Consider the following 21,796-nt stretch of genomic DNA (forward strand, 5'->3'; position numbering starts at 1 on the left):
GAATATGTGGTTCTTTCGTACGTCAGATGAATATTTACTAAACTACAGACTGAAATGAGTAAACCGGAAGTAGAAATAAAAAATCAAATATCGAAAACCTAACAAGTGAGCTTTGTTGGGGGAATAGTTATCGTTAGTTATCACTAAATACTTCAACAAAATAACTGCCAATAAATGTTTTAAAAGATGTTCAAAGTAATGAAACTGACTGTTTTGACAGCTGCAAATTTTCAAAAAGCCATCTAGCGTTAGAAAAAAGAAACGTCAAAGTAAAACTTTGTTTGCGCGTAAGAAGGGCCTGATTTTGGAAACTATTACACAGACAGAGTTTAACGCAACTAGACTATTGGTAGATAACCTACGACAGTAAGTCAATTGTTGGGTACCTGGGCGTAATCCCGTGGTGAGTAACTGCAGGTGTGTAACAGCAAAGGAGGTAGCGACCACTGAAGTGTTCCAATAACTCGTCGGTGAAGTAAGACAAGTTGTAGCAGCAAAAGCAGTGAAGCTAGATGAGCGTACGTCGGGAAGATAAGGATGGAGCAGAACGTTGCTGTGTGTCCCTCTTCCTTCATGGACAAAGGTCAGCATTGGCTTAAGGATCTATTACGTGCTCTGTAAAAAAAAATGTAATGCATTAATGAATTGAAAATATAATAGTTAATAAAGCATTTCAATCTTTACCTATACTAACAAGCACACTGAAGTTTTCATGACAAAAAACCACAAAAAAGGAAATCACAGCAACCAACAGCCTTACTCCTTAGGTTGAGGTAAATTTCCTGATGCTAAAGAAAGTGTCATGAAGTATTGCAGTAGCGTGGTGATAGGTTATATTGATGCTTACCTTTATCATATGGGTGAATGTTGCTGAATTTAGTAAGGCATTTGACGTGATTGGTGTGGTAGCAGTAATGGAGAAATACCTTGTCTCCACACATATGTATTCCAAGATATGTGAGCTTCACGCATGAGTTTTAGGCTTTTGACAACATGATGGGTCTATTGGAGGGAAAGTGACTGAGCGCTAAGTCAACTTTTTGGAATGACTGACAGTATGGACCTAAAATTTGACGAAATAAGTTAGTACAGTATAACAATTAGGAAATTAAGTCAAGATAAACCTACATGTGATACGAAGTTCAATTTGGTATATGAAATAACAGGAATATAAGTATTAAAAATCATCCAATTGTTTCGCCCTTTTGGCCTCGTTTCACGACGTAACAACAACAAAGGCGACACTGGCGACATCTGGTAATGAGTTTTGAAATTGGTTGCACAGTCGCAGCTCAAATTATCGGAGTCGCGTTTCGAGTTCTACTGTCAAGCACTGGAGTTCTATTGTCGGGTATTTTAAATAAAAAATTAAATATTGGGGTTCTATTGTCGGTGGAGTTCTATTGTCGGGTATTTTTAATAATATTGCAACCAACTTTGGATTCAAATCTCGTTACTAGATGTCGCCAGTGTCGCCTTTGTTGTTGTTACGTCATAATACATTTTTTTTTACATAGCACCGCCAATGCTGACCTTTGTCCATGAAGGAAGAGGGACATCCAGCAACGTTCTGCTCCATCCTTATCTTCCCGACGTACGCTTATCTAGCTTCACTGCTTTTGCGGCTACAACTTGTCCTACTTCACTGACGAGTTGGAACACTTCAGTGGTCGCTACCTCCTTTGCTGTTACACACCTGCAGTTACTCACCACGGGATTATGCCCAGGTACCCAACAATTGACTTACTTTCGTAGGTTATCTACCAATAGTCTAGTTGCGTTAAACTCTGTCTGTGTAATAGTTTCCAAAATCAGGCCTTCTTACGCGCAAACAAAGTTTTACTTTGACGTTTCTTTTTTCTAACGCTAGATGGCTTTTTGAAAATTTGCAGCTGTCAAAACAGTCAGTTTCATTACTTTGAACATCTTTTAAAACATTTATTGGCAGTTATTTTGTTGAAGTATTTAGTGATAACTAACGATAACTATTCCCCCAACAAAGCTCACTTGTTAGGTTTTCGATATTTGATTTTTTATTTCTACTTCCGGTTTACTCATTTCAGTCTGTAGTTTAGTAAATATTCATCTGACGTACGAAAGAACCACATATTCGTGATCCTCGTAAAATTTGGGGTAAAGTTCATGTTATCTTTTTTACGTATTCGTACTTCCGGTTTTGAAAATTTTCCTGAACTATAGTTCAGGAAAATTCTCGATTTTGGCCAAATTTTGGATTTCGTTTAAATCACACCTAATCGACCCCAAATTTCATGGGGATCACGAATATGTGGTTTAATTTGACGACAGCTCAATGGTTGAGGCGCTGTGGTTACTTCCGGTATACTTCCGGAATTTTTTTTTAAGACTAGCAAGTGAGCTTTGTTCTGTTTACAGTTCTCAACATTGCAAGCTTGATTTAAACTTTAAAAAATTGCATATTTAAATATTTGAGCTAAAAAACCCTGATTATTGTTTCTATCTGTATTATGTAACTTTTATTGGCATGTCACTAAATAAGAATTGTTTTGTCTTTAATCAGGTAATGCAGAAGAGACGTCGAGAAGATGGACACCAAAACAACGCCGGTATCTCTAAAATGTCAGCGTGGATCATCATTTGTTGTTGGTAACATGTTTGTGTTTGTGTAAGTTAACCCGTTGTCTGCCACGTATTTGTTCTCCCCTAGCTCCTTTGCACGGGCTGCGTGCGCTGTTCGGTCTCGTGGTTTTCATGCCGCGGGGTTGGAAAGTCGCACCAGCCCAAAACTTGCCGCAAGGCGCCTGTTAAGGCAATGCACTATAGGGACTTCCCCCTTGTCGATGCGGTGATGGATTCTCCTGTCACGGTGTCAGCCCGGACTTGTCAGCAATGGCAAGTCCCACTTTGGTCACGGATCCTTCAGACGTGGCGCGTAGTGTAGTAGAGAGCAACCTACTGGTTGTATGGCGTGGCAGCCAACGGGTTAACTTATAAGTGTAAGTATGTATGTGATTGTAAAATGTGGTGGAATTGTGGGTGGAGGTGGGACAATAAAGCAATTCCTTTTAATGTTTTTGTTTGTTGTGTCTCATAACTTATAATAAAAAAAGTTTAGTTCACGACTTGTATATTTTACAACTTTGAAGTTTTACATTATAGGCAAGTGACTGATAAACTCCAAACTCCTCAAATAAACTTCTAAGAACCAAACATTATCTGCAACTTAATTGTTACGCCAACTAAAGTTAAAAACAGAGCTGTTATCAAAATTTTTTAGTAAACACCACAGTATATCTCTTTCTTAAATTGCCCTCTAAATGAAGTTTGGCCATACACCAGAATACGTCCGAAGGCAGAGTGACTAGAGCAATAGTCATCTCCAACATGCGAAATAGTAAAGATCTAACAAAATTCAGAAAACGTCGCAATGTCAAAAGGCTTTTAGGTGGCAAGAGAAGTCATTCAAAATGATTACCCAGGTTAATAAAATTTATTTTCTCATTAAAGATCAACAATTCCCAGTGACTAGTAACTATTAAGATATGACCGACAAATCTGAACATGATTAAAATTCGACTCTAGTATTTAGAAACGTCCCTGTAGTTAGTTGGAGAAGCGTAGGGTGTGGTGTAATATTCAGGTGCCTTAGTGGTGTAGTAACTCGGGATAGAGTAATAGTTCGGAGCTTCGGTGTAGCTGGTCGGAGCAGCGTAAGTAGTGGTATAATACTCAGCTGCATTGGTAGCGTAGTACTAAGGGGCCTCGGAGTAGAAGCTAGGTGTAGCGTGGGTTGTGGTGTAGTAAACTGGAACCTCGGTGTAGTATTCCTGTTCAGCGTAGTACGAAGGAGCAGCCGGTGTGTAGTAAGTCGGGGCTGCGTAATACTTGGCCGCCTCAGTTGTAGTTGTGTAGCTTGGGGCAGAGTAATACTTCGGGGCTTCGGTGTAGTGGCTCGGGGAAGCATAAGTTGTGGTGTAATACTCTGGAGCCTTGGTGGTGTAGTACTTGGGCGGCTCGGTTCAGCCGCTTTGGTGGTGTAATTAGTTGGAGCCTCAGTGTAGTAGCTAGGAACTGAGTAATACTTGGGAGCCTCGGTGTATAAGCTGTGGCAACATACGTGTAGTACTCCGGTGACTTGGTGGTGTAGTGTTTGCCTGTTTGGAAACCTCGGTGTAGTACTCAGAATCTTTGGTGATGGTGTAATACTCTGGAGCCTTGGTGGTGTAGTAATTGTGGTCCTCAGTGTAGTAACCGGTTGGTGCGAATGTTGTTGTGTAGCAAGGCGGCGGCGTGGTGCTTTGGTATACGCCATACCCAGGAGACATGGTTACACCAGTGATCGACCCGACCTTCAACGATACGACAAACGGCAACAGCACGACATTACAATCAAATAGGCGGTAAATGATTTGAACATTGATATTCAATATGGTACATTAACAGATAAAAACAAATAATTGATACAAACTCCATGAAACAGAATATTTACCCGATTACGTACTGATAATAGGACGAAGAATGCACTTGGTGACAGTGTACTGCAATTGTTCATCCATGTTCCGTTGACAGTATTGTTCTCTCCAGCCAATCGCCCTGATACAACAGCATAGTGATGATTTTCCATACGACGACGACCCAATTCCGCAATTTGATATCACAAAAGAACGCAACATCTCCAGCCTAATAAAAAATAAAGTCCATACCTAATAGTTAGAATCTAATTTAACAAGAACTTCATATACCATCTAACAACAACATCAGAGCAGTCAATGTTGGTTAAGTTTTAGTCAAAAGTATTACAATTTATATGAAATAAATGTTCAAGGATTCTTACCAACCAGACGTTCGATCGTGCTTCAAGCTCGGTATTGACTCGATAACCACCAAAATTGGAATCTATTTTCAAACCAGAAGCGACAGCCAAATCCGTTTTTGCGTCCCACTGGACAACAGCGACGACTGGTCAGTTTAAATCTGCTGAAATGAATTCCAGATTTTAATTAACATCGCTAAAACATGTACTGAAATAACTGTTTACCTTTTGACCATCATTTAAGGTCAATGCAACCTTGTAGTCTAACAAAATGGCACCCTCAACATTAGCTTTGGGCAACACAAACACTTTCCGTTTTCACCTTCTCGGTTGTCCATTGGCTCAAATATTTAGGGAGGATTCGGCCTGTGTTACCGCCATCGATGTAGCGGAGCAGCGTTACGTGCTCGAGGGCATCTTTGAGGGCACCATTCAGGGATTGGAAAAGATTTTCGTTTACCACCTAGCACGAAAATAAAGGCCATTTTTAGAGTGATTCGTAACCAAAGAAATAAATTGCTAGCAGTTTAAATCAGATACTCTCAAGTCTCAAGCAGGAAGATTATCAAAGTTGTTCAACATTCCATAAAGGAGTAATCGTTGAGACTTTTAAAGATGAACTTCGTTTGGCATAAAATGTTTACCTGTGGCAATAAGGCACTTGTCGTAGGTGATGGTACGGCCATCGTCAAGTTCGGCTCTCCGACCGACAATGTCGGTGTCCACGTACGACTGCTACGCCACCTTTATCTTTGCCGTTCAATTCAACGGGATTGCAATAGAATTCGTCTTGTTCGAAAGAGAGCATAGGAAGAAAAACATGTCATTAGTACATGTTCCACAAAATTGCAATAATAAAGAGCTCACCTTCGCTCTTTGCTGTTCCACTGTTTGAAACGAAGTTAATACGAAACTTCGGGGCTGCCGTGTTGGGTGTCGAAGATACTCACTCGACTGATTTCTATCGTACTTGGGCGCTTCTATGTAGTATTCGATCGCTTTGGTGGTGTACTAAGCTGGAGCCTCAAAGCAGTAGCTGGGAGCAGAATAGTACTTAAGTCTCGGTGAAATAGAATGGGGCAGCATACGTAGTTGCGTAGCACTCGGGAGCCTCGGTGGTGTAGTAATCGGGAGCCTCGGTGGTGTAGTACACATGCGCTTTGGTAGCGTAGCTCGGGGAAGAATAATACTTCAACGGGGCTTCGGTTTAGTAGCTCAGGACAGCATAAGTTGTTATGTGTAGTACAGCACGACGACATGGTTCACTAGACAATGTTCAATTATAACGAGCATTTTAGGCCTATCACATAGAAATAAAATAAAAATTGATACTAAACTTCATATAAAAATACAAAATATTTACCCGTGATTGAAAACTGGTAATACCACGAAGAATGCAATTGCTGTCGTGTCGGAGATGCTCAGTCGATTTATCGCCTTATCTCTCTCGTGGTAGACATCAACGATACAACACCCAACAGCAACACAACGCCATTATCAACTAAACAATAAACGATTGGTAAATTAGTTTCTGAATAAAACTGGTAAAATACAACTAAAAACACAATAGAATTGATTCACGACTCGATATTAAACTGAATCCTTACCAATGATGGCGAACTGATAATACGACGAAGAAAGCAGTTGTTCCCGTGTCGGAGATCCTCACTCGACTGATATCTTTTAGGCTTTTCTCTCTCCTTTTATACGTTTTTTTCTCACCCTCACCTCTTAAGCCTTGCGGCTATTGTACCTGCTTGATAATGGTGCAACACGTGTCGTTCTCACCCAACCTCTACACCACATAAAATATAGATAAAACATAAAAAAAGAAAAATTTTTAAAACAAAAGTTTTACGTTATGATCTCCGTGACCTTCGAGAATAAAGGAAACTGGCCTTTCCTTCTGCAGGTTGACGTCGCTGGGGATGGGTCTACAAAAACCAATATCAAAATGAATACATCAAAATGAATACATCAAAATGAATACCAAATGGTTACGGGGCTTAAAAATCACTTTACACATATTGAAATATGAGTCATTTGACTCGTTTCTTCGGTGAGTGAATAAATTTTCCATTTCGAACCGTTTGAAGGACAGTCAGCTATTTTTTAAATATTTCTCTGCAACCTTAGCTAAATTTCAAACACATGATTAATCTATATTCTTTTCATGATGTGCACACAGTTGAGCCTTGTTAGAAACCTCTTTTCTAGGCCAATAAGTTCTCAAAAGTTGTAAAAATGTTAACACTGGACTAAATGGACAACTACGTCACTGGTTACCATCACATTTTCGTACAAAAGATCCTGTTAATTTCTCAAGAATACAATGTGATTAACTTAAAGCGCGTCGTATTATCGATTGGCAATAAGAACCATCAAAAGAAAAGATTTCGTCAAAATCACTATTCAGGGATGCCATACTAGCTGACCGTGCTGATAAAAAAACAAATCTGGGCGAAGTAGTCAACCGTGGAAGAATAAACGTTTAATCGGATTTCTAATTACCTTAGAAATCTAATAATTCAGAGTCAGGCCAATACCTTGCTTAAGTGTCGACAGTATCATGCTGTAGCCTACGTGTTGTTATTGCGAGGATCGTGAACACATGTAGATTTGGTGGTGACGCTGGAACCGCTGGAACGCACATAATTTAAGTAAAAAAGAAATCGTATTTATTATCGATGAAGCTTCAAACATTTAACATTACACAAATAAACGACAAATGTCGGACCATTTTAATTTATACAAAACTCTTCACCTGGCGTATTTCTTAAACAGCAGCATAGCGTCGAGTCACCAGGAATCCAAGCTCCGGATAGTTCTTCATCAGGTTCTTCCATTCATTCGATTGACAAATGGTTTTGAAATTTCCAGCCAAAAAGTCAAGAGCTGCTTCTTGGATTTTCTCCACCGAATGAAGATTTGCCCAGACCAACAAGTCAACGGCACTCTTCCGAACGCTTCTCAGCAGATAACGAACGCACTTCTCCTTCAGGTCCTCGATATCGTATTTGTCTGAAACTACGAACAGGGGTTGAGCGATGGCGTCCGTCAAAGGAGCCAAAGTCTGGCCGGAGTAAATGTAATGTAGCATCTCCTTGAAAATCTGTGGCCGGATGTCTTGGACGAAGACTTTGCCCGTCTCGGACTCTTGAAGTTTGTGGTAAAACATGGCAGAGAAAACGGGACTTCTGGCAGCCAAGATGGAAATATGACCACCGATTTTCTCCTCGTCTTCGAACAAGAATTCGACATCGCAGTTCGTTTGCTCGAAAAACACTTTCTCCAGTTGCTCGAGTGCAATCAGCTTGCCACGACAGAACTCCTTGGACTATAGATATAAATTATTAGTAAATACATTGCAACATTAAAACGGGATTGAAGCAAACACTATTCACACTTGAATTAAAATATTTTTTACCTTGGGAACTTTCACATTGTCCTTATCTTCGACTAATGGTGTTTGCTGGGTGTCCGTCAGTTGTTTTGCAAACTGCAACCAAAGGTGGAAGGTGGGGTTGCCAAAAGTTTCGATACTAAATTTTCCTGAAGTCCACTCTTCTAATCCAACAGCTTTTTCTAGATTTATTCTTCTTTCTTCATCATCGTTGATTGTAACCCAAACAGAGAAAGGCAGATTATGGTCATAATTAAAGATGGCGTCTTTTCTTCCACTGACTAGAAATGTTGCTCGAGCATTCGATTAGCGACAAACGCAGTTCCATGCAAACAGTGTTAAAACTTAAAAAATAGAACTGAAAACCGTGAGTAAATGAGACTTTAAATGAAAAGTTGCTTCCTAGGGTTAGTTCGAGCATTTCATCGATTTCTCTGCTTGAAAATAGGAGGTTTTTTAATGTTTTCACGTCACACAAGTAACACCGTCTTTCTTTTTTTCAACTTCGATCGACATCGTTTAAAAAATCAATGAACATAACCAAAATAACAATGCTACGAAAAATCAAGTACTTGATTTTAGAATTCGAGAACAAGAAATGATCAGCAAGATAAGATTTCTGTTCTCCTCGTGGCATGGTAAGTTAACAAATAACAACAGCGTGCACTCCGTGCAGCAGCAGACTACCGTTGAAAACAAAAGCCAAAGTAATACGGGTAATGATAAAACCTCTTCTTCACCCCTTTGGGAATTATTTTTTGAAAATAAATAAAAGGAGTAAAGGACTTGATACTTGATAGCAGCACTAGAAAAGTAGAATTAGAACAAGGACTAAAATAGATTCCCTTCAAAAGTTGGAAATGAATCAAACATCTCTAAGATCTTATACAAGTTTATTAACTATCGATTACAAAATCTATTTCCGTTTGGGGTTGGGCGGTTTGGGCACCAAAATTTGAATAGAAATCACACATTCCTTTTTAAAGCAGTTTTGTTTAAATATGTTTATTAGGTTAACTTACCCTTTTAATGTCTTATTATTCAAATAGAGTCCACTATTAATACACATGGAAGGTTTGCGATTATATCCCGACCAGGAAAAATGGCAACTACTTTGGCGATTACTTTATCGAGTGTTTTCCAAATCGTTTCTTCAAATGATGTTGATAAGTTAGAAGACTCTTCAGCCGAAGAGTAATAATGTTGGAGCCACTTGTGGTTTGAGGGATTTGATGCCAGTGCCTTACAGTACGTGTCCAACTTTTCTGCTTCACTTATGATGGCTGGCAACCAAATGGAAGGATCACTCGTAACATTCGTGTTCTGCAGTGATCGCCTTGACAAAGACATTAGACTAAATAAAATAAATAAACATTTATAACACTGTTGTTCAGTACAAAAGATATGGGAAAAGAGAGAGAATGGGACGAATGGGGGAGAAGAGGAAACGTGGGTCCCCTTTTTTTTCGTACGCCCTCCTCCCTCCCATTCTCCCTCTTCTCCCCGTTCTTCCCTCAAAAAAACCAAAACAAAGTTTTACATTTAAATTTTTAGCCCAAAACAATTTTTAAGTCCTAGTAAATTATACATCAAATTAACGACCGATATCTTACCTAGAGCACTGTGTAATTCTTTTGAAGAAATATTCCGAATTAAAAACACTAGATTTTTTTTATTGAAGCCACTTAGATTTCTTATGGCCTTTGCCATGTAAACGGAAAAAACTACACATATCATGCGTTGCCAGATTTCTGGAAGTCGGATTTTCGCGATGTGAAAAAGCCCTATATGGTTCAATGCTTTATAAGTTTCAGATAAATCATTCTTCAGTAAATGACCTTCGTCTGCAATTATGAAATGGGTGAAATGAAAATAAACACAATGCTGAAATGATAAATTGACGTACCGCAAACGAGAAGATCTGGTCCGATACAAACAAGAGCTCGATGGAATAGCTCGTCTTGTTCTGAACGCTTTTTTTTATCTTTTGTGAGTAACTTGAACATGTCGTAGCCTACTATTAAAACTCCTCCATAGTTTAACCATGTGGTTATCTTTGCCTCCCTCGTGTCCTTGTTAATTAGCTCACATACATTCAAGGTTACAAATGAGTTGCCAGGTAGCCAAATTTTGAACTCGTTGACCCAATTAAAAATAGTCCCAACTGGACATACAATCAACACACGTTCCACCTGCATTTCAAATTGAGATAAATCACATTTTAGCTTTCACTCAAACAATTACCTCAAATACCTTGCACACAGGATTCATTGGCACAGTATGCGACAATGCCACAGCCTGCAGGCTTTTGCCCAGACCCATACAGTGTGCCAAGATGCAGCCAGCACTGGAATCGGTTTTAAAACAGGCATTCCACATAAACTTTATACCTTCGATTTGATGGTACTAAAGCTTTTCAAACATTTGTTGATTTACAAACACCTGATCTTCATTTTTAATTTGGCTGCCTCTCTTCAACAAAAACTGATCAATCTGCTGAATGTAATAGAATGAAAGGAAAATGCATACACGTTTAGCTTTTGATGAATATTACTTGATGGTGTGATTGATGGGATTCTTCACTTAATTTCACAACAGTTGATATCTCTGCCTTCAACTTCACCACATTAGTTTTTTGACCTCATATCTATCAACAGCACTTAATGCGTTTTTCACAGGGTCAGTGTGTTCCTGGATCAGAAAAAAAACAATAAATCATTTATAACATAATTTACATTGTCATAAGAAACTTGATTTCTAAAATTACGAGCACATACCTTTTTTTTTTTTTAATTTAAATTGGGCAGAGAAGTTTATTACGTCCAAATTTAACAGATACATATGTACAAGGGAGTAGGAAGAGACACAAATTAGCAAAATTACGATAAGATAGGGGAGCTCGGCCTGACGGCAGCTCTAGTGCGGGCATGTGGAGGGGTTTGCTCTGACAGGGGAATGGACGATGTGCAGTAAACAGAGCGACCAGAGGGACATTGGCCTAACGGACGAAAACTTTAGCATCGACTCTCATAGACTTCAGGTATTGGCAAAGATCCGACCGGCCTCTCCTCTTGCCCTCCCCGCCAGCGCGGAGCCGCATGTTGTGGTGCGGCCACCCGAAATGGCGAAGAAGACCTTTCGAGACATACCACCATTTATAGGTGCAGACTCAAAAGTAGAGAGGAGGCGGGGAGTGGCATCACAGAAACGGAACGAGCCTTCCCTCTTGCTGTCCCCACTGTCCTCACCTTATCTGCTACTCCCTGGCTAAACACACCTCCATCTTCCTAAAATGAAATAAAGTTTAAAGATAACATGGGTTGGAATTAATAATTGTGCAATATACCTGGAGAAACAATAGATAACAATTTAAAGTGAAGCATACCTGAACATATTTAGGACGAGGCTGAGACGCTTCTTGGGCTCCCAGCCTCCTTTCACTTTGTCCCCTGCCATGGTTGGGCCTTTGAGAAACTCCACGGTCTGGCTGAAATGGATTTTTTTCTTCCAGCAAAGGACGAGGAGACTTCTCAGCTGTTTTCACACGCCTGGGTGGAATGTTTGGTTTAAACATTTTCTTAGCTGGAGATGGCGAAGAATCGGATTCAGATTCACTCATTTTAGATTAGATAGAAAAACCAGCATGGACGCCGACTGACGATTGCATGAAAGTCATGAAGCTCTACTGAGAAGTTCTTCAACATTGCCAGATTGTTAGCTGCGCGCAGAGTTCTGAGGGGGAGAAAACTGTTAAAAAAAAATTTTTGAGACGTAAAACATTTGAAATTTTTAAATGTATATTTTTTTTAAGTATTTAAAAATTTACATTCATCTCCGAATATATGTTAAAATGTGACAGCGTAGTTGGTAGTATGATATTCCGGCGCCTTGGAGGGGGGTAGTACTTTGAAGCCTCGGTGTAGTATGCAGGCACGGGTACAGCGTAGGTTGTAGTATAACACTCGAGAGTCGTGGTGGTAATTTGATAAGAATAACTGCTATACCCACGACACATCGGTACAGCTTTGGTTTGCCGTCCATTGCCATCCATTGACGACAGAACCGCCAGCAACAACACGATGCCTGAGTTATGGCTGCAAAAGTGCAAATACAGACATACATGATAGCCAAATACTTTCATTAACGACAGTTACTAGAAAAACGTTCATTTAAATTCAGAGTGAAGATTTAAATTATTTAACTTACCCATAATTGCAATATTAAAAACCAGCGAGATTCAAGTGTGAATACACCTACTTTATTCATGCTGCTGCGTTGAAGCCGCTCACTCGACTGATTAGGGTCCCCTGCCATTGCCCTCACAATTTATACCTTTTCCGTCACCCTGATTTACCTCGTTGTCTACCCTTCCCCAATCGTTTTACTGAGTTTGCCCTTGAGTTATCGCGCTACTCGATAATGATGCATAGGGCTTAGGGCACAAAAGAACCCCACCCATATCACTATTTCAATTTACGTACCACACCTTTGCACATTGCACGACACATGTGCTGCTGTGCTGTGCTGGGCTGTTTGGACTAGGTAGTGTCAATTTCGTACACGAGGTGGCGCGCACAACTGCTGACAAACAAGGGCGGGATCTTATTTTTGAAAATTGTTGACCAATTTACCAACACCACGCAACAGCAAAAAGATAACGGCGAATTCTTGTTGAAATGTATGTGGATTGAAGACTGGAGCAACACGCCCGAGCTTTTATACGAAAATTTCATCATCATTCCGCCCAAATTGGGGCCTCCGAGCAAGGTCGGATCTCCATAATGATTGGCATCTTCCGCATCGAGCGCGGATGAAACATGGACGTCCTACAATTTAGTGTAGCTCTATACTTTTACTTTTGTGCGATCCATAATCTTAAATAGGAGTGGCAGTGGTCCAATTGCCTGTAGGAAGAGTTATGTAGAATGACATCAAGTTCCTGATGACCATAGTATACGTCAGTTGTTAACCTTCATTACTAGGTCGGAACCGTTCCATAGAGACACCATTCACCTTCTAGAATAGTCTTCCATGTTCCACTTTCGATTGAAAAAAATTAAACATTTAAATTATGTGCTGAAAATTAATTTCTTAATTTTTAAATTATTTGATTTGTTGTTGATATAAAATTGTGTGGCCCATCGGATAAGGCGTCGGACTTCTACGATAAAATTAAAGTCATCTGAAAATTGCCGGTTTGAATCCCGCCGATTATGCTGTAATAGAAATGTCGAAATGATTAATCGTGTGAATTAAAATGACTACGATATCAAAACGTGAGTTTAAAATTTGTGTATAACGCTTATTTATTGATTGAGAAAGCGGCGAATCCCTTCAGTATAGCCTAAATCTCTACCTTGAATGTTCAAACAGATTTCAAATGATTTATCGCCTTTATCGCTATGGCATTATTTAACTACAATTTTCATGTATTCACACTGAGAACTTTTGATAACATAATTTTACGATTGACAACCGCGACGGAAAAAGTCACGTAGAGCCAGGAATTTCAGTTCAACAATTTCTATAGCCACAGAAATTTGAAAATGACAGAGTTTTCAATGGTTAAATTTCAATTAACTGTTATTTCTTTTTTAAAATATCAGGTGGGTCTCGAGGTATATACTACTATCCGGAAGCGATTATTTGTCATTCCCATCAACGTCTATAGCTGAACCTCGCCCCGGAAGTTTGCAGGGGAAGACGCCAGGGTAGGCCTACTATTGCTGCGGATGAATATTGAGCGGGCAGGTAAGCGGCCACCACGTTGCTGGGCGTGTCGGGAAATCGCGACGGAAGGGCCCAGGGCTTGGATTCCGGCGAGGCGTACTGGTTGGGCAGGTAGGCCGAAACGACTTTCGGGGCGTTCTGGACACGTTGCAGAGCCCACGGCATCGACGGGTACCTGGTGGCCGGCAGGTAAGCGACGATTCCGTTGGATGCCGTCAGGTAATTCCCAGCAATCGTTCCGACTCCGACCGGAGTGTCGGCAACCATTTCCACAGCCCAAATCGCCAAAGCATAAATAAAGGACACCTTATTTCAATTGATTCAAAATCAAATTTTGAATAAAATTTACATATTTTACAAATTAGATTAGCAAGGGAATTTTAATTAGATTATTTTGCAATGTTGGAATCAACTTACCGAGGCTTTCTTCATGTCGAATTGCTGATGTGAATTGAAATTTTGGTGCGATATGGCAGTCGCTCTTATATAGTACGGTGGCACTTCCGGCAAGGTTGCGCAACTTGATATGAAATTAAAGATCCATCCGTAATTTATAAAATTGCGATAAAAACCCCACCCTTATATCGATCGATGCACTTCCGCTGAAATTAGTATTCCACACGGCTTCTTCCTGTCCATATTTCTTATCTAATACACTTATCACGATCGCCTGCGTGAAAGTATTACCCAATAGATATTCGCTCCCATATTCCATCGTCGACCTTGGTTTTTCCATGGAAAAAAAAACCCAAAAAGGACAAGTTATAATCAAATCTAACAAAGAAAACAACTTTTGCGGTTGCGGGCCTCAACTTTATTTGGTTTGAGTCAACTGCCATCCATCCATCAGCAGCAGCTAGCTCCATCGTCATTCTGTTTACCATAACCAGCGCCAGCAACCACGTCGTCAATCAGAAGCTCACACTGTTAATTTGTTGATTAGCCCGAAGAAATAAAAATAAATAAATACCAATTTTCCAAACTTGTGGTTGTCCATTGAAAACCGCGCCAAATTCAAATTTAAAAAAAATTAACCAGTTTGGCCGCTTATGTATAGCCTAAATAGATAATCGTTAGGAATTGAATATAGCGCGTTAACTATGACATGGAATTGATTGCCGTCCATAGCAGATGATGAGAAAGAATTAGAAGCCGTCGTCGCTCCAACGGACGTGACTTGTCATAAACGCGTGACTCAAAGAAAAAATAAGGAAGAGAACATGCGGTGAAAGCTATATAGCTATTCGAAATGACTGTGTTATTTGTTTGCTGATGTGTGGTCTAGGCCCATCTTTTTCTCCCCCTCGTGAGTGTATAAATAACAATGTCCCCCCTCTATGTCCGAAGGAAGGAAAAGCCGCGCCTACAAACGCGTACGTGATGTCCACTCCCTTAAAAGAAAAAATTGATACGTTCATATAGTTTGTTGGGCCTAAATGCTGTTCACTATTGAACGATTCCTCACGAAAATAACATCTGTGCGCTCCTTTCTCCAGCAGTTCGTGTGTGTTACAGGGTACAATGATCTTTCCTATATAGACGGACGGACTTTTTCGGCAACACACCGTTCAGACTCCGCCCACATTTGGTTCTTTCTCTCCCCCCCCCCTATAGACACACGAAAGTTTCACGGCACATAGAAGCGGTCACGCAGTGCCAGAGAAATAAGTTTCAGTGTTCTGCCGACCGAGCTAGCGTCAAGTTCTACATCACACAAGGATTATTTTATAAAAAAGATGGTCTCCTCACGACGGATCACGTCCGTTTGGCTGTTGAATTTGTTTTGGGCTTTCGTGATGATTTTAGCGGCCGTCGAGGCTTCGAAAAACGGCGGCAAACGTGTCGGTTTCAAAAAGAACGTCAACACCGCCAACCAGTGGTCCTGCAAACATCCTCAGCCGCGTTTAGTTTACATCAGTATAATTATCCCAAAAGTGAACTTTCTCCATTACAAGTTTTAATCAATGCAAATTTGGAATTATCAACAGGTCAAATGGAGGATTATGCGGCGCCCAATGTCGTCTACTTGCCATCGGCTTTGCTGGTCCACCGCTGCGACGATTCGGCCGGCTGTTGCCTGACGCCCGGCCAGACGTGCTCGTCGGTGGAGCACCTGGAGGAGTTGGTCAACTTTGTCGTTCACGAACATCACCACGCCGGCCACTCGGCCGGCCACCATCACGGCAGCAGCGCCAATAAGAAACTCAACCGGAAGGCGACGGTGACGGTGCCGGTCAAGAATCACACGCAATGCGAGTGCGTCGGACGCAACAACCTGAGGGCCAGGAGGTCGTCCTTGGTTCACCGAATCGACATGACAGTGCAATAATTATATATCTTATTGAAATGAGTTGTTTTTCGTTGGAATCAAAAGAATTCTACGTACCGCTGTGCCTCAAAAATGGATTTTCTACAGCTGGATCAAATTCCGGCGGATGGATTTTTTTTAATTCTTCAAATAACCTAACGAGACCCGAAATTTGAATTTCAGTTAGGGCCAAATTTTTGTGAATTTGATTTTTTTTAATACGTGTATACGCTATAGTTTGGTGATTTTCTGACCCGCTTGATTATTAAAATCTATCTATACTAATAATGAATTTTAAATAACCCCGCCCGCCATATGACTCTCGCATGATGTTATACCTCTGTACACAAGTGAACAATTTCAATGAGAGTTTTATAACTATGGAAAACGAACGATAATATCTTTTTAAATATACAACGCATAAAGTGAAACAAAAATTTGAATACCGTTTTCTTATATATTTTCTCCTTTTATTTACACACCCGGGAGCGACAAATCGGCGCTTGGCAACAGCTCCGCCGTCTTATTTCGCCGTGATGACCCAAATATTGCTCGTATAAATAGAGAGAGAGAAAAAAACAGAAGAGATAATAGTCGCTTGATTACGTGACAGTGTGTCGTACAGAAATGATCGTAAACCAAAAAACGGGTGGGCGGACGTGCTTGCCAATGATTCCCGGAACCATATCTTAAACTACATATATCCTATCAGTAGCCTATAATAAAAAATAACATCAAACACTTTTATATTTGAAAATGCGACACTTTTCTCAAGGGCAGCAGCAGCAGCAGCCAGCTTCTATCAAACTCACATGGATTACATTAGCGTCTGTTTTTCTTGTAACTGCCGTTGTTATGATATCAGCCGCATAAGGGGGCGGTGTCTGTTGATTGGTTGGGATATGATGAATCGCCATCGCTACTGGCCATTTTGCATTTCTCGTGAAAATGTTTATAACAAAAGTCCCGCGGAGATGCCGACTATATCATCGGTACAGACGCATTCATCTTCTACAAACTGTCGAAAAAGATTTGTCTCTATACAACCCCCCTAAAAACATTTCGCTAATAATATTATAGTAGCCAATACATCCTGCATTGGAAATAACACTCTGGGGCTTTTCACGTTTCATTTCAGACGCCAACAAAAAAAACCCACGCATTTGCATCGGGAATTCCCAAAACTAAAAAAAGAAAATGATAAACCTGAAGGGAAAATAATCAATTTCTGCACTCAACATTTCAAAGAGTCTGGTTCTGCGGATGATGGATGACTATAGCACGAATAGCTATACTTTTATCATTCGATGGCAAAAAAAAATTAAAAATTTCGATCGTATAAGATATATCTAGCGAAGAAGAAGAAGACGACCGGTTTTGATTCTTCTTGCACGAGCACGACAGTATGGCGACATCGAGATTTTGCACACGTCATTTCACGCAGCAGCACGCAGATTTATGGGACTTAAATGTCCACTTAACAGCCAGAGTATGTCCAACCACCCGCTGGACAGCCTTTAGAAACATTTTGCGGATGTCGAGGAATCTGTCACGTAAAACTAAACTTGTTTTAAAAAACATACACAGATTCATTGGCGGATTAAACCCGTGGGTGGAATATAAGGCCCAGGTTGTATATCAATCACAATTTTAAATGTGACTTTATAGCCGAAATTCCCCATCAAGAAGATAAGCTTGTGGGCGAATCGGGCGGATGAGAATTATTGTTATAGTTGAGAGAAAGTATAAATTTCGCGCGCGTCCTTAAAAGACTCGGGGTATTACAATTATTCCGGCGATCCGGCTGCTGCTGCTATTCACGCGTGTACGTCATCAACCTAAAATATGTTAGAGGTCGTTTGGTTGGTTGAGGTTGCGAAAGACGCCGGTGGTTTTTCTTTTTCTTTCTGTTTCCATATGGCCAGCAAAATGACGACTAGATGATTTTTTGGCTTAAATATAAAGCCCGACGTTCACCTGGAGACCATCAGTCGCTTACCACCTCGCCACCTGTTAACACATCTGCAAACAGCAGCATTTAATTTCGTTTCGCCAAAAAATTTGATTATATAGAAAGGATGATGGTTAGCTCTTCCGCCTTTCTGATGGTCGTCCTCTGTCTGGCTGCTGGCGGCGGATTCAACACGCTCGAAGCCAAGTCGTTGGTGACGTTCAAAAGAAACATTGACCAGGTGTTGAAGGAGTGGAATTGCAACAAACCGCAAGAGAGACTCGTCTATTTGGGTATTTATTCAATTTGACATTTTTTTTTCGTCATTCAAATTCAAATTTAAATTTTATTTTATTTATTTATTAATTATTCATTTATCCATTTTAATATTAATTATTATTAATTAATTATTGAATTTCAATTTGAATTATTTTTTTTTAAACAGAGGATGAATATGTGGAATACAATCCGGCCGCCATTTACCTGCCTCACGCGGCCGTCGTTCAGCGCTGTGAAAAGTCCATCGGCTGCTGTAAAACCGGTCACGTGTGCACGTCGGCCGAGGAAGAGGAGATGACCTTTATCGTCGAAGAGTTTCTACGAGGAAAGAAAATGAAGAAAGAAGTCGTCCTCTCCAATCACCTGCGCTGCGAGTGTCAGAGCGTCACCCGGGAGCGCAAATAAAAATATAGAATTCCGGCCGGAATGATTCGAATTATTTTTTTTTAAGATATAGGAGTCTAAAACATTATAACATGCGCAGTTCCTATATACTATACAGCCGTCTACGATGCTATGTATATCACGTTTTTAGCTAGTCTCTCTATATTTTTCTATAATTATACCAATACAGTATTTTCTGCAATTCAATTCAATTACAATTAATTTCTGCGTTATTCAATTTTAAACATTCGCTTGCGGTTGGCAACTGGCCATTTGAAATTGAAACAGGTCGGACGATTTCCTTGTACGGACGCGATATAATGGATAGGATAAAAAGAAATTGAACTTTTGCGCTTGACAGCAGACGCCGATGAAATTTATGCAAACTAGTCCCGCGTGCAGACGCTCTCACCGACAACTTGTATAGCAGCGGGCCATTCCGCGATTGACACAGCAGCACGGCATTTTTCTTCTTCTTTTTTCCACAAAATCATTAAATCCATTTCGTTCGGAATATCCTAAATCGTTCAAATATAGGAGCATCTGACGTTGTTTTTCTCGGAATAGCGTCGAGGTTAACCGCAGCAGATAAAGTGCTGTGTGCCCGCCAGCACTATAGCATCGGGATAGAAAACTTGGCAACAGATGATGGCCGCCAGCAGTAGCGGATGAATACGCAATGAGAATTGGCCATTCAAGAGTCCACATCATTTACACACAACCGTCTTGCGGTCATGCCGCGTTTAATCTTTTTCGCCTTTTGCGAATTCGTTTAAAAAAAACCGCAGACCCAAAATTGAACTTTTTTTCGGGGAGGAAACGCGGGAGTCAAATAGTTTACGATATTATTATGGACGTGATTTTCTCTTCTGACCTTCTCGGCATCTATTTGATTTTATTCATTTCGTACATTTAGAGAGAGAAGCCCATCATCATTTGAAGACTAAACTTTCCAGTTGGCAAATGAAATTCTTGTATTATATCTGTGGCTAATTTTTGTAACACGAACGCCAAAACCGAATTGTCTTTGATTATATAGGATTGCGGTTTGATTTTATATCGAGCCCAAAATGGCTCAGCTATTTTCTTTCACTTTTTTTTTTTTGGGGGGGGGGGAATAGAAGAAGGGGCGGTGCCGATTACATATGCAAATGAATTTGAATGCCAAGTCAATAAATTGAAGTAGCCAAGGAAGCCGATAGCCTTTGATATCGTCTAGGGGAACCTCTAGAATTTCAATTCAATCTTGTCCAGACACACACGTCAACCGGCCAGTCACACAAGGCCATAGAGTGCACGGAGACACATCACAGATGAGAGATAAAAGAGAAGCTGACAAACTGTGTGTGCCGATTGACCTCCTTCTATTTCTCTATATAACCCGATCCAAATGAGTATGTAAATCCAGTGATGCTGGTGAAACGACAGATGGAATAATGAAAGTTTTTAAAAAAGATATGCGCTGTCCATCACCAGGACTAATCTATATATTGATTGGTTATTTTTGAGCATATGTGAGTATATAATAGAGCAAAATCAGCACCTATGGCAACATCCTATAAAAGAGAAAACAGGCTCATCAGGACGGAGAGGTTACATAATATAAACGTGAATAAATATTTGGTCGGTGTTATATAATTAATTCTACGAGACAATGATTTTTGTTTCTTGGAATATCACAAATTATGTCAGAAATAAATTATCCCACATGGCTGCTCCACACTCACGATAGTCGGGATCAAATTCGGGATTCCTTTTTGATGATTAGATTCTTAGATCGATTTTCCCGACGCATTCGCAACGAGTGTGATTGGTCAAACTAATCATCAGTTTCTTTTCTTTCTTCTGTTTGCTGTTAATGTTGCGCTTATTATTATTGTTGGCTGCTGCTGGATTATTGACGCTTCCGGAAGTGCTGACGGCCTTGACGGCGAACTGGATTTTCTCTTCCGCCGACTCGACAGACCTGCACACCTGTCCGGGTACCTTGCAGCATCCGGTCGATTGGTCGCACTGGTGGATGACCAACGCCGGAGGAAAGTAAATCGCATTAGGAGCTGCATACTCATCTAGATTTTCTAAATTATAATCAATTTAAAAAATAAGGTTTAAAAAACCACAAGGAAAAACAATTAAATTTGAATTTGAATTTATTATACCGATATGAATGACCCGCGGTTGCGGTTGACTGCACGTCCATTCGTCGAAAGTTTTCACGTTCTTTTTAAACGGAATCGTTTTCACCACTGCCGAACTAACCAGAGGCGCCAACAGCATCGCCACCCACAGGCAACAACTCAGCATCTTTTGTCCAATTTTAGCCATCTTATAACACACTTAAAAAATTCAGCGCGAAAATTTAAACAACAAAACTTTTATCCAAATAAGGCGAAAAACAAAATTCCAGCGCGGCTGAACGTGTGTGCGAAATGATGGGCGCTAGAAAAGTGACTACCGTTTTCTTTCATTTGTCATTCCTTTTTATATTGTGGTGTCTAGTGATGACGTTGTTTTTAAAAAACAAAGTGATGTACCAATAACTGAGGGACGACATTACCCCACATCCAAACGTGAAAGAAGAGAAAGAAGAAAGAAGAAGAAAGATTTTTTGATTTCCCTTTCACCGTTAGTGGTCCGTGACGTCAAAGGATAACCGGAATTGTGAATGGGACCGGAACCCCAAGTCTATAATATCCTTTTTCGTGAGCGCAAATACACCAAGGTCGACCAACCCAGCCGACAGCAGCGATACGAAATTTTCCTTTTTGAAAGATAAAATTCAGCTTCCGTTGCGCATAAAATTCATTTAATAGACGACCAGAAAGCAGGTTATTCCATTCACGATAACTGTGAGATGTGGTTAGATGACATTTTGAAATGGCTATATTATAGGATTTGATTCGAGATAAAATAATCTAACTTCCGTTTTGAATATCAATCAAGTGACGA

At 40.3% G+C, this 21,796-nt stretch overlaps 4 protein-coding genes and 2 long non-coding RNA genes across 12 annotated transcripts; 2 read left to right on the plus strand and 4 right to left on the minus strand.

Moving 5' to 3' along the window:
• Window positions 1–558: 558 nt before the first annotated feature.
• LOC124197135 lies at window positions 559–1,269 on the minus strand. Its single transcript, XR_006876003.1, has 4 exons — window positions 1,129–1,269; window positions 848–1,063; window positions 685–788; window positions 559–613 (listed from the first exon to the last, which is right to left on the minus strand). It is a non-coding gene; the product is annotated as an uncharacterized LOC124197135 (long non-coding RNA).
• A 2,181-nt stretch (window positions 1,270–3,450) lies between these two features.
• LOC124197125 lies at window positions 3,451–6,470 on the minus strand. 7 transcript variants are annotated; one of them, XR_006875990.1, is made up of 8 exons: window positions 6,400–6,470; window positions 6,156–6,293; window positions 5,660–6,057; window positions 5,437–5,581; window positions 5,018–5,255; window positions 4,814–4,953; window positions 4,481–4,659; window positions 3,451–4,328 (listed from the first exon to the last, which is right to left on the minus strand). It is a non-coding gene; the product is annotated as an uncharacterized LOC124197125 (long non-coding RNA). The 7 variants fall into 7 exon arrangements; XR_006875985.1 differs by having other exon boundaries at window positions 4,469–4,659; XR_006875986.1 differs by having other exon boundaries at window positions 4,814–4,956.
• A 7,133-nt stretch (window positions 6,471–13,603) lies between these two features.
• On the minus strand, window positions 13,604–14,916 carry LOC124197124. The gene is made up of 2 exons (XM_046592425.1): window positions 14,343–14,916; window positions 13,604–14,231 (listed from the first exon to the last, which is right to left on the minus strand). The coding sequence occupies exons 1-2, from the start codon at window positions 14,355–14,357 to the stop codon at window positions 13,854–13,856; spliced, it is 393 nt and encodes a 130-aa protein (XP_046448381.1). The 5' UTR covers window positions 14,358–14,916; the 3' UTR covers window positions 13,604–13,853.
• Window positions 14,917–15,578: 662 nt separating this feature from the next.
• Window positions 15,579–16,670, plus strand: LOC124197117. The gene is made up of 2 exons (XM_046592417.1): window positions 15,579–15,842; window positions 15,914–16,670. The coding sequence occupies exons 1-2, from the start codon at window positions 15,662–15,664 to the stop codon at window positions 16,252–16,254; spliced, it is 522 nt and encodes a 173-aa protein (XP_046448373.1). The 5' UTR covers window positions 15,579–15,661; the 3' UTR covers window positions 16,255–16,670.
• A 1,541-nt stretch (window positions 16,671–18,211) lies between these two features.
• On the plus strand, window positions 18,212–19,054 carry LOC124197123. The gene is made up of 2 exons (XM_046592424.1): window positions 18,212–18,477; window positions 18,630–19,054. Exons 1-2 carry the CDS (start codon window positions 18,312–18,314, stop codon window positions 18,866–18,868), a joined length of 405 nt encoding a protein of 134 aa, XP_046448380.1. The 5' UTR covers window positions 18,212–18,311; the 3' UTR covers window positions 18,869–19,054.
• Window positions 19,055–19,960: 906 nt separating this feature from the next.
• On the minus strand, window positions 19,961–21,289 carry LOC124197121 (vascular endothelial growth factor C-like). Its single transcript, XM_046592421.1, has 3 exons — window positions 21,007–21,289; window positions 20,575–20,925; window positions 19,961–20,403 (listed from the first exon to the last, which is right to left on the minus strand). The coding sequence occupies exons 1-2, from the start codon at window positions 21,170–21,172 to the stop codon at window positions 20,612–20,614; spliced, it is 480 nt and encodes a 159-aa protein (XP_046448377.1). The 5' UTR covers window positions 21,173–21,289; the 3' UTR covers window positions 19,961–20,403; window positions 20,575–20,611.
• Window positions 21,290–21,796: the final 507 nt, after the last annotated feature.

This window comes from Daphnia pulex, chromosome 7, assembly GCF_021134715.1.
Source record: "Daphnia pulex isolate KAP4 chromosome 7, ASM2113471v1".
Lineage (NCBI taxonomy): Eukaryota > Metazoa > Arthropoda > Branchiopoda > Diplostraca > Daphniidae > Daphnia > Daphnia pulex.

What these genes read in the sequence shown, in the direction of transcription:
- LOC124197117 (XM_046592417.1), top strand. Translation starts at nt 15,662, where the DNA reads ATGGTCTCCTCACGACGGATCACGTCCGTTTGGCTGTTGAATTTGTTT. An exon ending in GCCGCGTTTAGTTTACATCA is followed by an intron (nt 15,843 to 15,913) that starts GTATAATTATCC and finishes AATTATCAACAG; the next exon opens with GTCAAATGGAGGATTATGCG.
- LOC124197123 (XM_046592424.1), top strand. Translation starts at nt 18,312, where the DNA reads ATGATGGTTAGCTCTTCCGCCTTTCTGATGGTCGTCCTCTGTCTGGCT. An exon ending in AGAGAGACTCGTCTATTTGG is followed by an intron (nt 18,478 to 18,629) that starts GTATTTATTCAA and finishes TTTTTTAAACAG; the next exon opens with AGGATGAATATGTGGAATAC.
- LOC124197121 (XM_046592421.1), bottom strand. Translation starts at nt 21,172, where the DNA reads ATGGCTAAAATTGGACAAAAGATGCTGAGTTGTTGCCTGTGGGTGGCG. An exon ending in ACCGCGGGTCATTCATATCG is followed by an intron (nt 20,926 to 21,006) that starts GTATAATAAATT and finishes ATTATAATTTAG; the next exon opens with AAAATCTAGATGAGTATGCA.